The sequence below is a fragment of the Epinephelus fuscoguttatus genome, linkage group LG2 (genome assembly GCF_011397635.1).
Source record: "Epinephelus fuscoguttatus linkage group LG2, E.fuscoguttatus.final_Chr_v1".
NCBI classification, from domain to species: Eukaryota; Metazoa; Chordata; class Actinopteri; order Perciformes; family Serranidae; genus Epinephelus; species Epinephelus fuscoguttatus.
Genome location: NC_064753.1, coordinates 46,638,288 through 46,654,534, shown reverse-complemented (window position 1 = coordinate 46,654,534; position 16,247 = coordinate 46,638,288). Strand labels below are relative to the sequence as shown.

The window sequence follows — 16,247 nt, the reverse complement described above, 5'->3', positions numbered from 1 at the left end:
GTTTTTTTAATCGTTGCACGTGAGATTTAGGAGGTAATTTCAAGCTGCTTGGTGCCAATAATGGGCCTGTAAGTGCAGCTGAAGATGAGTTTTATACACAGGCTTGTTAGGAAGGAAGCTGGTGCTGATCTCTGAGTGTCAAGGCATCTGTAACCTATGAGATTAATATGGAAGAGAAAAAGCGAGAAAAAAAGTAACTGGGGGACAATTTAAATAAAGAAAATATTTTAAGTTTGTCTTTTTAAATGAAGAAAATATTTGTATTTTTAATATTAGAGTTTTCTTTAAAAAAAATAGTGTTTTTCATGGTTATTGACTGATAAATCTATTTTTTTTTTTAGTTATTAAATTCCGAATTTTTGGGACTAATTTCGTTGCTTTTATTATTATTATTCCAACAGATACAGTTGGAGTGTAGTGCGATAAGGCTGGGGGGGGGGGGGGGGGGTATTTTGGAGAATAAATTCATGTTTCTTCCTCTCAGGCTGACGATGATGACGAGGTGGGAGATGAGAATAAGGCCAGAGGAAACTGGTCCAATAAACTGGATTTTATTCTGTCCATGGTGGGCTATGCGGTGGGACTGGGGAACGTGTGGAGGTTCCCTTATCTTGCCTTCCAAAATGGTGGAGGTAAGAGCTGTGGGTCAATGTTTTATTTTTTAATTTCCCGACATAAAAAACAAACGAAAAATCTGTTCAGAAAATGCGAATTTTGTTTTCTTCCAATGGTAGGCCTTTAACCAAACAAAAAATACTACATTAAAATATTTTTTTTAAAATAGGTAAAACACGCGAGACTTTGTTTAGCCTGTTTATTTTCACATTAAAAACGAAAAAAAGATAAAATAAAGAAAAAATGCATTAAATAATGTATTTACATTATTGAGGCTGCTGTGAAAAATGTCACAGTTGATAATAATATTCCTAAAATCAATAGTAACAATAATTATCACTGTTATTATTATTTGTAGTAGTAATTTGTTCAGCTCTGCTCGAAGCCATTTACAGATGTTTTTTTATTCACGTGTTACGTTTAAATATCAGCAGATGAGACGCAGACACGAGCAGGCTACCTGTATATTAATTTCTATTTTATTTCGATATCTCTAAATGTTAGTTTCAGGCTTGTGTGGCTCTTAGACTGTGCTCTGCAGCCTGCTGTTTCGTTTCCTTGCAGGAGCTTTTTTGATCCCCTACCTGACAATGCTGGGCATTGCCGGCATCCCAATCTTTTTGCTGGAGGTGTCCCTGGGCCAGTTCGCCAGCCAGGGGCCCGTGTCCGTGTGGAAATGCATCCCAGCTCTGCAAGGTAACCTGCCACAACTAACCAAGTCAAATACAATTCAAAAATAAATTCACAAATAAAACTCACTTGTTCTCATCACGAGCTCTCTACTTTTCTTAAGAGTAATTTATATATTTCGTCTCATTTATTTATTTTAGGTTGCGGGATTGCCATGTTGATAATATCTGTCTTGATAGCCATATACTATAATATTATAATGTGCTGGACACTGTACTACCTGTTCGCTTCGTTGAAGGGCTCACTACCATGGGCTAACTGTAGGAATGAGTGGAACACGGTGGAATGTAAGGACAAAGACATGCTGCTGTTAGGTAAGACACACACCTTCACACAGACACACACACACTCAGACACACACACATACACCAAAAGCACCTCTCTCTCTCTCCACAATGCGCAATGCGTCATGACTCCCTCAGCTGAGGTGTCCTGCAGTATAATGAATCCTGACCTGTGATCTCTGCGGTGTTCTCACTCCCAAAAACACTTTAAATCCTGAGCAGTTATTTGTGATAAAACAGGCCAGTGAAATGCAGCAGGGCCTCAGTCTGACTGATCACACTCAAACAAACATTTCATATATTTTTCCATCTTCTGATGTGTGATAAGTCAGATTTTTTATCCTCCAAAGCTGCAGCAAACAGCTGAAGCAGTCTGATTTTTAATGAAACTGACTGAAATCATGTTTTCACTGTGAGAAAATGTGCCAGCAGGGCCACGGAGGTGTTTGACGTCGACCTGCGTCGAATGAATATCGAAATTCCGTTCATTTGGTGAAATATTTGCCTTTAGCGATTCTGTGAATTCAGCACAAAAACTGCTTGCTTGACAAATTTACTGTACAGGCTGAGCTGCTGCAGTGCTGCAGTGCGCCCGAGACTGACCCCTGCCGGCTGACACACGAACTGGAGGCCCATTCAACACTGTAGTCTCTCTAACACTCTCTCAGCCTCGTAGAGGAGCAGGGACATATGTGGAAAACATAGGTGTAGATTTCAGGGTGGGACCCAGGGGACACATCCTTCTCAATATTTACAGCATGTGCATTTGAACCTCCAAAACTTTAAGACATTTACACCATAAATAGAGGCAGGAAAATTGATAAATGGTGCACAACACCAGAATGCAGGAAATTAAGTGTTTGATGCTCTAACTTTTCTACCAGAGGACCCAGCTGTTTTATATGTGCCGCCCCCCAAATTGTTGAAATTAAACCTGTGCCGTCGGAGGAAAATAATATATAAAGCATAATTATATAAAGTTGTAAGAAATTTTGCTGGTGACAATTTTGAATTAAGCAATTATGCAACCTGTAATATATTGTTGAATGATAAAATGATATGAACATGTTTTCATTTGGATATTCCTGCAAAAAAATATAATTAATATTTGTATTTTTTTTTATTTATTAAGACTGTAAATACACAAGGTTTAAAAAATGAATCTAATGCTACAGTACCAAAGAATATGACCACAAAAAATACATCTTTGTGACACAAAAATGTATTTTTTTTGTGGCCATATTCATTATTTAAACCTCGTGTATTTACAGTCTTGCTCTGCCTGAGAGTGGCTGAGTCCTTGTTTTGTTAAAGATAATATTCAGAGAGATAATCAGTGAGTATTTTGTCCTTAATTTAGAAAAACAAATGTGCAAAGCATCATGTTTTCTGCATTAAAACAGGGTTTAAAATAATGTAAGTCATATTAAAAAAGAAGCATAAAAAGCTCCTCACACTTGTTCTGATGTGTCTGCATGAAAAATTGTGCAGTCAAAGGAAAAACAGGTTTTCTTATCTTATCTGTCCCGGAGTATCTGAAATGAGGCAGATTCAGTATAATCATTTCTCTTATTCACATCTGGCTATATATCAAAAAGAACAAAAACACAGTTGGGTTCAGCTCTCACTGCTGCTGTCTCCAGATCAGCCTCTTCGCCCCAAATCAGATCCAGCCATATATTCGCTCCCACTCTGCTCTCAGTGTGAGACCCTGAGCACACAGCGAGCTCTGTCCCACAGCAGCACTCTGCCAGTCTCTCCCAGTTGACGTGTGTTGGTTTCTGATTGGAACAGACGCGTGCATCCTGCGGGACAGAAACATCACCTCCATCAAGAACTCCAGTTTCTGTCTGTCCGCAAACGCTGTGGGAAACCTGAGCAAACTGATAAACATGACTGTGGACGGCAACAAGACCTACGTCAGCCCCAGCGAGGAGTACTTCAAGTGAGTGGAATGGAAAAAACATTTATAGTAGAATTTAAATTCAATAGGAACCTGTGCAGTTTTGCCTACAATTTAAATCCATAGATAAGACATAAAATCTGATATATTTTTTAGCTACTCTCCTCATGCAGATGTTCAGCTTTTTAGGGCCTTTAAAACTGTTTCACCCAGCAGCAGTGAAAGGTTTCTTGGCTTCATCATAATGATAATCATAGCTAATGTTTTAAAAGTCTCCACAGAGCCACGTGTCAACAATTTTGGTCTAAAAAAGGACAAATAAATCTCAAAATTTAACACACACGCAAAAAAATCACCAGAATCAGAGAGAGCAGTTTCACCTGATCATGTTCTTCAAATAAATCTTTGATATTTAACATTTATTTTGAACGTGTAAAACAAAAAAAAAACATGAACATATGAATAAGTTGACAGACAGAAAGAAAGTAATATTTACAAGTAATGAAAAACATAATGAAAAGCAGTTGTCAGTGTGTTAGTTTGATCTACACAATCGAAAAGGAGTGGGCGGAATAAACTTATTAAATTCCATCAGTCACTGAGCAAAATGAAACAGACAGCTTCTTTATATAGATAAACCTATACCTACAACTTCTTCTCTTAACACAAGAACAAAAGTCTGCCATTGCAATACAGGTATTAATGTTTATTTCCAATAGAACTCAATAAAATACAAAACAAATAAAACCTCTTTCAGTTACAATCAATAAATGTGTAGCAGTCTCTCGAATGAGACAGAAACATTCTGCAAAAGAAAAATAAGACCTGATCACATGTAAGTTCTATAATCAACGTGATTTGTGTCAGAAACTGGTTAAATAATAATTAAAAATAGTAATAATAATAGTACTCCCTCGATAGGAAATACAATGAAGCATTTTCAGTGCACAGGTTTCTGTTGTATCCATACTGCATTGTGCTCTGGTTTATTGAGATGTGTTCTGCTGTTTGAATCACACCCGCAGGTACAATGTGTTGCACATCTCCAAAGGAATCGAATATCCAGGAGACATCCGCTGGCCTCTGGCAGGCTGTCTGCTGCTGGCCTGGATCATCGTCTACGCCTCTTTAGCCAAAGGAATCAAGTCATCAGGAAAGGTAACAACACACAAACTCCTCACAAACAAAAACTGTGGGTGATTTAACTTCAGTGTTATCTTATTTTTTTCCCTTCAGTATGATGTGTCACAATTAAGAAGTGAACCCTGCTGGTCCTATGCAAGGGAACCACTCATGTTTAAATTGAACCGCCCTTGCTGTTACCTAGGTTGGGTCCTCACAACTTACTTTGAGTCACTAAAATACCCAGATTCCTTCATGTTTGAAATGTACTTTTATAATGTAGGCCCATGTGGGAAACCGTGATTTGTATTTCTTTAAATGTCTTTGTTTAACTTTATGTTCTGACATATAAACTTATAGCTCGTCTTAAATTGGTTGAGTACATAAGAAAAGTTCTTTATAACCTAAGAAGTTGTTCATGGTGGATGCAATAACGCAATGCTTTTGCTGGAAGGGAAGAGAAACTGGAGTACAGGATTACATGACTCTCCCTGTATCACTCCAAACTGGAACTTTGGTAGACATGTTTCATCTGGGCATGTTGTCGAGCTAATTTACTCCCTTGATTGGTGAAAGACAACATGCAGTATAAAGCATTTTACCTCATACTGATTGCGCCCAGGATTTAGAGATTATTCAGATTGAATTCTTTTATAATGTTGCCCTCTGCTGGACACAGACGTGACACACACACTGTGTTAACATTTGGAGACCTCAGTTGCAGCGGCAGAAATGACCTGACAGCTCTGACTTGGTGTAATGCTGCATGGCCTCATGGGGGGCAGCATTTCACCAGTTTACTGCTGGCTCAAAAAAACCCAGTCCAACTACTAACCAACAGCTGAGCAAGAATTCACTAATTCGGCCCGACCATGAAACTCTGACATCCCAACAAAATAACACTGCTGTCTTATGATCTTAATGTTGGGTGTCTGCCAATAGTTTACGCAAGACCATAGAAGAAGGAAAAGATTCACATCAAAACCATGTATTAACACTTTTTGGAAGATGGTTTGTGTTGTCATTAGTTGCTCTACATTAGGAGTGTCAAACTCATTTTAGTTCAGGGGCCACATGCAGCCCAATTTGATCTCAAGTGGACTGGACCAGTAAAACCATCACATCATAACATGTAAATAAGAACACCTCCAAATTTCTCCCTCTCATGATATGATCATAATAAGTATTCATTGACTTTTCAGAGAACTGTATTGTGGTCGAGTTGAAAAATCTCTGCAGCAGCATTTTCCCTAAAGCAGACTAGTGACTGTTTAACTTGCTCCTAAAACCTGACACCTCTTATCTTTGATGACTGCGTCACTATCTGGTGTGCAAAGTCATCTAGTGGGCTGTGTGGGACCCTTCAGCAGGTTGGTTTTGGCCCCCGTATGTTCAACACCGCTGCTCTAAGGATATGTTTCCCTTATAACCAGCGTTAGATACTTACCAATTTAATAGAAACGTGCCAAGACCTGTCTGCATCGATGCAAATGTTTTCTCTTGTTTTTATATCACGTATTCACATCATTCAGGGGCTGTAGCTCTACTGTTTTGTCCTCTGATGGTGGGTAGACTACATGCTACAGTGACCCACTATCGCCTCTTGAGGTACAAGTGGTAGTACAAGACAAGATGGGCCAGGGCTAGCTCGTTAGCATGCTAATTTCAGTAGATATCTGTGCAAGACAATATAAAGACGTCTTTGGCAATATTCCTCACATTCTGTTCATAACAATAGTTCATTTGTTTTGGATGATTTAAACTAAAATTCTGGCCATATGCACCTTTAAACCTGTAGTAGGTAACTTTTATTAAAAATAACTTAATGAAACTGTCAGTATATTCACACAGCACTAAATCAGACAGATAATCTGTGAAAAAAAATCCTACTCTATTGTCGTAGTGCTTCTAATGCCCTTACCATGTGAACAAAAACAACCAATCAGAGCAGAGGTGTCTCTGAACCAGCAGGCAATGACCTCAATCGCTCTGTGAACTGCAGTCAAACTGTCAAACTAGGCAGCGCCGATCAAATATGAATCAAGAGTCTGGTACTGCATTGCCTATTTCTCACCGTGAATTTAGTGTACTGTTTAGGTGTACAGTGAGGAAGTCGTTTGGAGCAGTGGGCAGTGCTGTGGTGGACTGTTTCCAACATGGCGGCTGGGTCACAAGCTTTCTCATTTTAGAAATAAACAGTAACTAAAATATGAGGTGAGAAATAGGCAGTGGATTTACAAAATCCTGCTTCATATTTTATCTGCACTACCTGGTTTGACGATTTGACAGCAGTTAACGGAATGATTGACATGATTGACAGCTGCATAACAGACTCCTCGGTTCTGATTGGTAGTTTTTGGTGCACCTTGGTCGATTCTAGAGAATGCTATTAGAGGCAGTCGGAAGAGGAGGAATTACATGGTTTTCTTCTTTCAGAAAATAGTGACAGTTTCAGCAAATATGACACAAAGCTACATTTATTGAAGTTTGCTTTATATCCTGATCTTGTGATCGTAATCTATAATGTGTGGAAAAAAATCCAGCCTAGAAGACGCTGTCACTGTGAGAAGGATGACAGAGACGTGATGTTCTTTTTTTTATAATTCAAATTTGTATCTATCCATTCAGTCAAATTGAACAAACCAACAGTATTGTTATTGAAGCTCAACATAGCCACAGACATCTGGTTGCTTCACATTCATGTACCCATAAAAGTAATTTAGTAACCACAGCGGTACAACAGACATTACAAACAAAAAAGTCTGCCCATGACCTTAAAGCTTTCAGGTTCACTGCTGACCCTAGCTAACATGTGTTTATATGACACAATCTCTCTCACAGATTCCTTTCATTTTTCAAAATCTCGAGGCGATGTATTTTTCCGGAATCTGAGGATCACTCGAGCAGCTGTGACGACACCACCATAATTTCATACTTTTAAAAAATCTGTTTGGTCCCTCATATGGTATAACCTTGGTGATTTAGTTCCCATTGTTGTTTATTAAATAGCGATGATGTGAAGGTGATGAAGGAGACTCCGCTGACACCGTCTTGCTTGTATATAGAAAGTTTATTACAAGAAGTCCAGCATCAAATCAAGCACCTAGGATTGCCTGAGAGAGGGTTCGAAGCCAATATGAACTGCTCTGAATAACAGCTCCAGCTACCCTGCCTATATAGGTTGGTTGTTTTTGTGAACTTGGAGACAAAATGAGACAGAGAGACAATCTAGATGGAATCCAACCTTTCAACCTAGCTTATCAATCCTTGACCTGGGCCATAATAAATTCTTGAGCTGGGCCCCTAACTGATCATATCAGACCCAGGACATCAAATACCATGTAGAACTTCAGATACTACACCATCATACCCAACAACTTCCCTATGTGATCTGCAACTTTTCCCCCACAATGGGTTAACCAGTTTACATCCCCAGATTGCATGTAGACATGTTCCTGTTTCTGTCAGACACTCCACCGTAAATTATCCGCCAGTAGACCCATCCTGTAAAGCTTAGAGGGAGTAAAGTCAAACCTATTAGTTAATTTATACTGACTAAATTTCCCCAGCGTCTCATTTATATATTTAGATGTGATGTTCTTGTGTCACAAAGCTGCTCTGCTTCAGGAAATAATCCCTCACAGTCATGTTGCCGAAGAAACTTAACTTTCAGTTCATATGCAGACTTTTTGTAATAGCTAGATCTAAATTTGGGTTTGACGCTTTAACAACTGTACTAAGAACGGCATAAAAAAGAAATGAAAAATAAAAAGAATATGGCATACACTGCAGAAAGGGAGAGATAAAAATGACACGTGAAGATAAGTATCCAGACTCTAAAGAAGAAAAATAGTCTCTTTAAAGAGCCTTTAATTTCCACTGTATTGATTTCTTAGGATATGCTGTACAGATGTGCCTTTTGAGACAAATTTGTAATTGATGAAATTAGGCAATAAAAATAAAACTGCTTTGGCTATCTTCAGTCGTTATATTTTTGTGTCTCCTTCCTCCTCTCTGCTCAGGTGGTGTATTTCACAGCCACATTTCCCTACGTGGTGCTGGTCATCCTGCTCATCAGAGGAGTGACCCTTCCCGGTGCCTTCGACGGCATCCTTTACTTTATCACACCAAAGTGGGAGAAACTGAACGATGCAAAGGTACCTGACACCTGCTCTTCAAATTAAACCATCATGTGTCTTGCACTGTTTGTCCCTTCCTGCTCCTTACCTGCAGCTCCCCCTCTCCTCCTCTGCCAGGTGTGGAAAGACGCAGCCACTCAGATCTTCTTCTCTCTGTCGGCTGCTTGGGGAGGCCTCATCACTCTCTCCTCATACAATAAGTTCCACAATAACTGCTACAGGTAAACACACAAAAGGTAAACCATGCTTCTGGCAGACACATTCAAACTGTCACTGTAGACACACTGTTTGTCTGATAGAAATGTCTGTAATAAGTGTCACTCTTTGCAGCCAGCAGTGTTTCTTTCATTTCAAATGATCGTGAACATTGTACAATTTAAAGCACTACGCCCCCCTGTGTTCACCCTCTGTAAATGCTTAACACATTTAGAGCCCTCTAAATGCAGTATTTAGATCCGCCACGAGATGGTACCATTGCATCTCTTATCTGTGTGTTCACAAGCCAGTGATGTCTTGTCTTGTAGCAAATAACAGAGCAATATTACATTAAATAGCACTTGTTATATGTAGCATGTTTTGAATTTTGCGTCACAATTTCCAACACTGAATCAGGCATTTGCTTATTTAGCTCCTGTTTCTGTCTTTCCTCTTTTACCCTGCAGGGATACTATTATTGTGACATGTACAAACAGTGCCACCAGTATATTTGCGGGGTTTGTCATCTTCTCGGTCATTGGTTTCATGGCACATGAGTTGAAAGTGCCGATAGAGAAGGTGGCAGATGAAGGTAAGATACCACAGCAGCAGGCGGCAGCAGCAGCAGTAGACCGGCGCTGCTCACTTCAAATGCACCTGAAAGTTTGAGCTTTGTATCTGCCGCTGAGATGGTGTGTGCATCCTAATTTACATCTGTGTGTGTGTGTGTGTGTGTGTGTGTGTGTATGTCAGGTCCAGGCATAGCGTTCGTGGTGTATCCAGAGGCTCTGACCAGACTTCCACTGTCTCCTTTCTGGGCGATCATCTTCTTCCTCATGCTTCTGACTCTTGGCCTGGATACCATGGTAACCACTGCTCCTTCAGTTTGTGTGTGTGTGTGTGTGTGTGTGTGTGTGTGTGTGTGTGTGTGTGTGTGTATTGTATGTCTACACACTTTCACTCTTAAACTGTCGTTCAAAGGTTAAGAATCGCCTGCCACAGTAGCTTGATTGGGTCCAGTCAGATGTCTAAGAGGACTTTATATTTTCAATTGGCCTTTGGTGCTTTTAGGTTGTCGAGAGTTCGCTTGACAAATAGATATGATTTTGAATGAAGGTTTTGTTTTGTACATGGAGAGCAAAATGCTGTACAATAGTTTAACCAGACTGACAACTGAAAGGGCAGACAGAGACAAAGATCACTCTGAGCATCAGCTTCAATAAGAATAGAAGAAATCAGCAGTCACTGGTAAAAGACACTGAAAGCTCAGCATCAAAATGTGTGCAAATGTATTCAGGAACAGGTCCTGTGACAGTGTCAAGTGCACAGAAATGTCTGTAACAAGCTCTTCTTCACTCTTCACAACAGAAACAGAAGGTGACATTAGAGTTAGCACTGCTAGAACTGGATCAATAAATATCAGCTGAACATACTGTGGCTCCCAAAATATTTACAGCCCCATTGCACCGTTGAGGCACCTCTGCTTCTCTGGACTAGTAAACAAATTCAAACTCAAAGGGTATTTGGGGGAAAAATGCTTCCAGCAGTATTCTCCTTTATCATGCAACGCAGTGGGGACGTCGACTAAATGGAAACTTTAATCATTTCACTTCTTTTGGGGACCCAAATTATTTCAAAGTAAACAATGTATTTGATATCTGAATTACACAGTTTTTATCTCTAAAATAGCCATGATTACAGGAAAGATCAATTTAAACTGATCGTCAGAGTATGTGACTCCTCATATAAGGATAATCTTCCAGAACAAAGACATTTTACAGATCTTCACTTTCATAAGTGCCAGCTTTAAAGACACCATTGAACATTTAGGAGTTTAGCTTGTTCGGAAAAATTCAGCACAACGATAAATACATTGTCATTTTAGCCAGATTAATGGCGTGTTCCAGGCAACCCGCAACTCGTGTTTTTACAACCTTCGACCCGTGAAAGTGCACTGGAACAGCAGTCAAACCCGTAACTTTCCACCAGTGAACTCGTACCAGATCGATGTACTCCCAGTTACGCTCTCTGACGTCACACAGCCCTCTAAACCAATTACCTTACTCCTCTAAACAACAATGGCAGCCCCACTGATGTGGTGTTGATGCAGGTGATACACGGTGAGAAATAGATAAAAATAACCCTAATGTTAACGCATTATTGGCAGCCGCTTTAACAGCTAGTTTCCAGTGCAAGAATAAATCAATACAAAATACATTTCCCAAAACACAGATAACGTAAAATAAAAAGTATAATAGCATCTGTGACCTTATGCGCCGTTTCTCCTCCTCCGTTTCACTCAAATGAGCAAGGAACCAGCACCTTTGGTGATAGAAGTGATCATACACAAACATAAACCCCGCATGGTCCGCCTTGTTGCTTTGACAGTTTGGCGTGACTTGTCTGGAACACTATGAAGTCATGAGTCGTGACTTGAAGTGGTGACTTATGGGCTCAGAAACTTGCCTGGAACGCAGCATAAGATGAGAAAATAACATAAATCCAGGAGATGATTGGCCTAATTTAGCATAATGAATGAAAGCAGTGGGATCTGTTAGCCTAGCTCTGTTGACTCCTTTTAACAACTTGTTTTTAATATATAGGACATGTTTTGTGTTGTTAGCTACCGAGCTAGCCTCTAATCCATCCAAGAGTCAGCTGGGTTTTGTTCATAGTAGCTCGAAACCTCATTATGAGGACAGGAATGACGCTGCATATAGTAAACGGTTTCCAGTGGTTGTTTGTTTAGAAATAGTTTCTGTGCTAACGCTAGCTGCTCATACATCCACATTGTCTTCTTTCAGCACATAGACCTTTCTCAAGAAAAGAAAGGTCTGGCTGGGCCGACTCTCACTTTAAGATAGGAGAAAAAAACGCCCCGGCTGCTTGTATTTCTTTCAACCAATCACAATTGTTCTGGGCAGTGTCACAGCAACAGTGCACTTGCAAAAATATTGCCGGGGGGAAACAGGTTTTGGTGTAACATGCCCACAAAAATATCGCCTACAGGACGCGAACCATGGCAGAAAAATGGCTACATTCCCGCAAGATCAAACACTGCAAAAGTTAGTAAAGGACGTGTTGAAAACTGCAACCGGAAGTGGTAGGGCGGGACTTCAGCGGGTGGCTCGTTCCGCCCAATGAGAGGCTGATCTATGCAACGAACTTCCGCCCACTCAGACTATGGCTAGGCTAACAGGTGCCTCCTGCTTTCAGTCTTTGTTCTGAGCTAGACTAAACACCTGCTGTACCTGCCTGTGTCCTGAATGCACAGAGATGCAAGTGCAACTCCATCACCAGAAAAATGTTGGCACTGTACGTTTCTGCAACAAGGATACGTCACATTTGCACATTTTCATATAGCCCAGTGGTTCCAAGCTGGTGGGTCACAGTCCAGAAGTGGGTTATGAGTCCATTCTGGATGGACCAAGTCAAGTCTGTAAAAAACTTTAAGATGTTATTTTGAAGCACAGTGAATTTTTGGCACAGAGCTTTTATTTTGAAGTGCCATTTCCTTCTATAGAGTTAGTGACAAACCAATAGGTACTTGACAGAGACAGCAACTAGCTCAACAACACGACCAAACACAAGTATGACAATGAATGTTTTAAAGTGTGTGGACCTGGAAGTAATGACTCAGGGGAAATCTGGACCCAGTGGCTGGACCAGTTGGAAACCACTGATACGTTGAAACTTTATGTTTCAACAACCTTGTGGTTCGGATAAGACACAAAAACCACATGGTCATGGTTGGAAAAAGATCATGCTATGGCTAAAAATAACCAGTCTGGGGGGCATAATAATGTCTCTGTACAAGGCAACCACTTGTCATGCCTAAAAAGCAGCTGGAAACACAGCAATGACTTCCTAAATCACAGCTACTTTTGTTGTTTGTTGGTCTTGAACAGTGGTCTGCAGCTTGGCAGGCATCTTACCCAGGTGTCACACCATCCACCATCTCCTCCAACTTTAGATAACAAACTCAGCTCAGTATGAAATGTGCAAATGTAAGATATTTGTGGTTTGCAGAATGGTAAAATACTAACATTTTCTTCTGGTGACTGGGCTGGAAAGTGATATCAATCCTCCTGTCAGAATGTCAGAAGACAAGAAAGCAAATCTGCTTCCTAAAGTAGTGACTCTTATTTGCCACTTGGGGGCAGAAGAACTCCACAATGCCTCGTGAAACCTATAACCCATACTTACACATCTAATAGATACAGCAACACTATCATCACACTGGAGTTAAGTTACTGATGAACTGAGGGACAACACTGGATCTTATTTTATCTCTGGTTAGGTCTCCACTTACTCTGAAGAAAAACATCTGGCTCATGAGCTGCTATGTTTTATACTTTCTTCACCAGCTATTTCCTAAATGTGTTTGGTTCTAGTTTCAGTGTTGTCTGGTGCTGGGCAGGTCGTGTACAGCTGGTCCATTAGGGCATTTTTCTAACAGCAGCTGGTGCTGTGGGTAGTGAGGATGAAGAACACTGAGACTGAACCAAACAGTAATTTTTCATAAGCACCTTAAGAACATGATTCTTTTAAAAAAAAATAGCGCTGTTTTTGTTGTGGCTGCTGTGCCACACAGTCTGCTGATGAAGACCTCTTAGGTTTCATAACGTCAGCAACCTTTATGTCAGTAACGAGAGTCTCAAAGTAAACACTCAACTTTGGTGTTGGCATCCAGCTATGTATAAATGCTGCAAACACTGACCCAATTAACATAATTACCCATACACACCACCCACTGTGACTGATTTCAGCTCAAGTGCTGGAGCTCTCCAGGTACTTGAGCAGAAGGGGGTCTGTGTGATTGAAGTGAGTGAAATTAAGTTGACCTTAAAGTTTTGCAACAGCAACCCTGAAGTAAATCTAAGTTTAAGTACAATTGAAGTACATTTAAAGTCGGGTTGTTCCAGCTTCTTAGATCCAACTGTGAGAATTTAAAGACAGCACCTTGGACTGTGGATGATGAGCATTTATCACTATTTTATAGACCATAGACAAGATTAATTTCTCTGAGACTTGAGGCCTCAGATGTAATGTTATGTAAGTATGGAGCCTTGAGTGTGCCACCAGAATATTTATAGACTTTAACAGCATGTGGTTGTATTCAATTAATTAATTAATCAATGAGAAAAAGCTGTTCTCAATTTATTGATGAAATACAGTTAAACAATACACCAAGAAACTCATTAAAAAATGAAGATAATCATTAAATCACTATTTCCTTATTCTTCCCTAAGATTATGAATTAATATTTGCACTTCAAAATGGAATCACAAAAATACATTTTAAAGGACTTTTAAATACTATTTTTCTCAATAGTTTTGCCCTAAAAATATATTAAAACCCACAGAGACTAATCATCAAATCTGCAGTTTCTTTCAGCTCTGTGGAGAGTTTTAGGGTGCTTTCACACCTGCCCTGTTTGGCTCGGTTAAAACAATCTCACATTCGTTTGAGCATGTTACAGTCCTGGAGGATTATTAATGTGCACCTCCTCCTGTACTGCCTTAATATGCACATTCAGCACATCCAATGCATCAAAACATTGTTTTCTAGTTGGAGCCGCGCCTCGTTTTCAAACTGTATGGTTTGACTAAAATGAACAATGACAGCAATATAGTCCACGATGAGCAGCGCTAAAATCAACCTGCGTAGTTGTCCCTCCATTGTGACATTAGAAAGTGTCACATTTATCTTGCAAGTGTACTCTTCTTCAACGTTTGCTTTACTTCCTGGATTTTTCCCACATGGAAATTCTGACCAATCAAGAGCAGCTTTCTCACACAAGGCATTTGATCTGGTCCGCTTGTAAATGCTGCCGTGAGAACACGAACCAACTCTAGGCAATTATACAACCCTGTGACAAAGTCCCTGATTTGGATCAAAGCAAGACAACTTAGTGTCTTTCAGGTCATTGTTTTGTTTTTATTGCAAATGCAGCTCTTATCAACCTTGATTTCAGCAGCGTACAGGCTGTGTTCAGTTAAAAAGCTGTGATAAATCCACTGTGCAAAACCTGCTCCAGACCAAACAACAAATATACAAAGTTAGCAATTAGCTAATGGAGCATGGAGCATTTGGCAGCGAAAAGGTCATCGCGTAAAAAACTATAGCATAGGTTGATGGTGCAAGTAGACCCATACAACCCATACTTACGTTTTTTTATCGTAAGCTGCGCCCTCTAGTGGCTGTAGTAATTATTACAGGAGCAGAGGAAGAAGTGATGTGATGTAGCATAAAAAGTGACACATAATGTACAAATATAAAAGAAGCCTCTAAATTGTGGGTAGGAGGGGACATGGATGAGTCAAACAAACACAGGACTTTCACACCCCGGCAACCGGCATTTGCATCCGTATGTCACAGACTTCTTTTAACAACAACGTACTCTAGTTTGCTAGTATGTGTAGTATACTACGCTAGTAACATATGTTAGATGTGACAATACATTAGTGACAAAAGTACTAGTAGTAGTTAAAGTAAAACCAGCTGGGCAAAAAAATAAAATAAAATCAGCTTATACACTCGGTGTGTTTTATGTTGTCCTGTGTCCTCTCCGTTATTATACATTCATAGTTTTCCTTCATTTTAGGTTTGAGTAACGCTCCTTAAATGACCTCGCTGCGGCCTCTTCTGCAGTGGCATCCGACTGGAATTAGCGCCACCTACTGCTTATCTTGATTACCCAACTCCCAATATTCACATTACAGTAGTGTATGGAAAAGCACATACATTTACATTTTCTTTTGCAGATTTTTTGAAATTTTGGACAAAGTTTGCACTACATGTGGATGGACACCCAACTACTTTTGACCTGACTCCTGTTTAGAACAACCCATGCACCGCTACACTTCTAAGTTACAGAACTCTAATTGTGTCAAGTGCTGCACTGATTAATTCCTGATGTAACTTCAGTGAACAAACACTTCAATCTCCGGGATGTTTTCAAAGTCCAGAGCACCTCCAGATACAATCCTGGGCAAACAATTCCAGATAAAACATCAGCTCCTTTAAGTGCACCATGACGCTCCTGAGCCGAGCAGAGGAGCAGAGGGCACAGCGGCGCATTAAGACACAAGTCAACAGTAACAGTAAATGATGATGTTACTTTGCCTTGGCAGCGGCGGCTCCGAGGAGAGGGCTGGTGGCTTTGTTGTAGAGAGCAGCTCGGCGGTAATAGGCTTGGGATGTTGACAGGAAATTAGTTTTGGGAGCTCAGGAGGAAGTAGAGGAGTGGAGAGGAGGCAGATCGCTCGGTGCCAGTGGGTTTCTAAAGCACGCACG

The 16,247-nt window shown here is 40.2% G+C and overlaps 1 protein-coding gene across 1 annotated transcript in view; it reads left to right on the top strand.

Annotated features, from left to right (window-relative positions):
• Positions 1–16,247, top strand: part of slc6a5 (solute carrier family 6 member 5) — a 34,305-nt gene that overhangs the window by 2,753 nt on the left and 15,305 nt on the right. Inside the window, exons 3-11 of the mRNA XM_049562166.1 lie at positions 485–632; positions 1,180–1,311; positions 1,446–1,619; positions 3,384–3,534; positions 4,518–4,650; positions 8,637–8,771; positions 8,871–8,974; positions 9,416–9,540; positions 9,702–9,814. Coding sequence (XP_049418123.1) covers positions 485–632; positions 1,180–1,311; positions 1,446–1,619; positions 3,384–3,534; positions 4,518–4,650; positions 8,637–8,771; positions 8,871–8,974; positions 9,416–9,540; positions 9,702–9,814 — 1,215 coding nt within the window. The remainder of the gene's footprint in view (positions 1–484; positions 633–1,179; positions 1,312–1,445; positions 1,620–3,383; positions 3,535–4,517; positions 4,651–8,636; positions 8,772–8,870; positions 8,975–9,415; positions 9,541–9,701; positions 9,815–16,247) is intronic.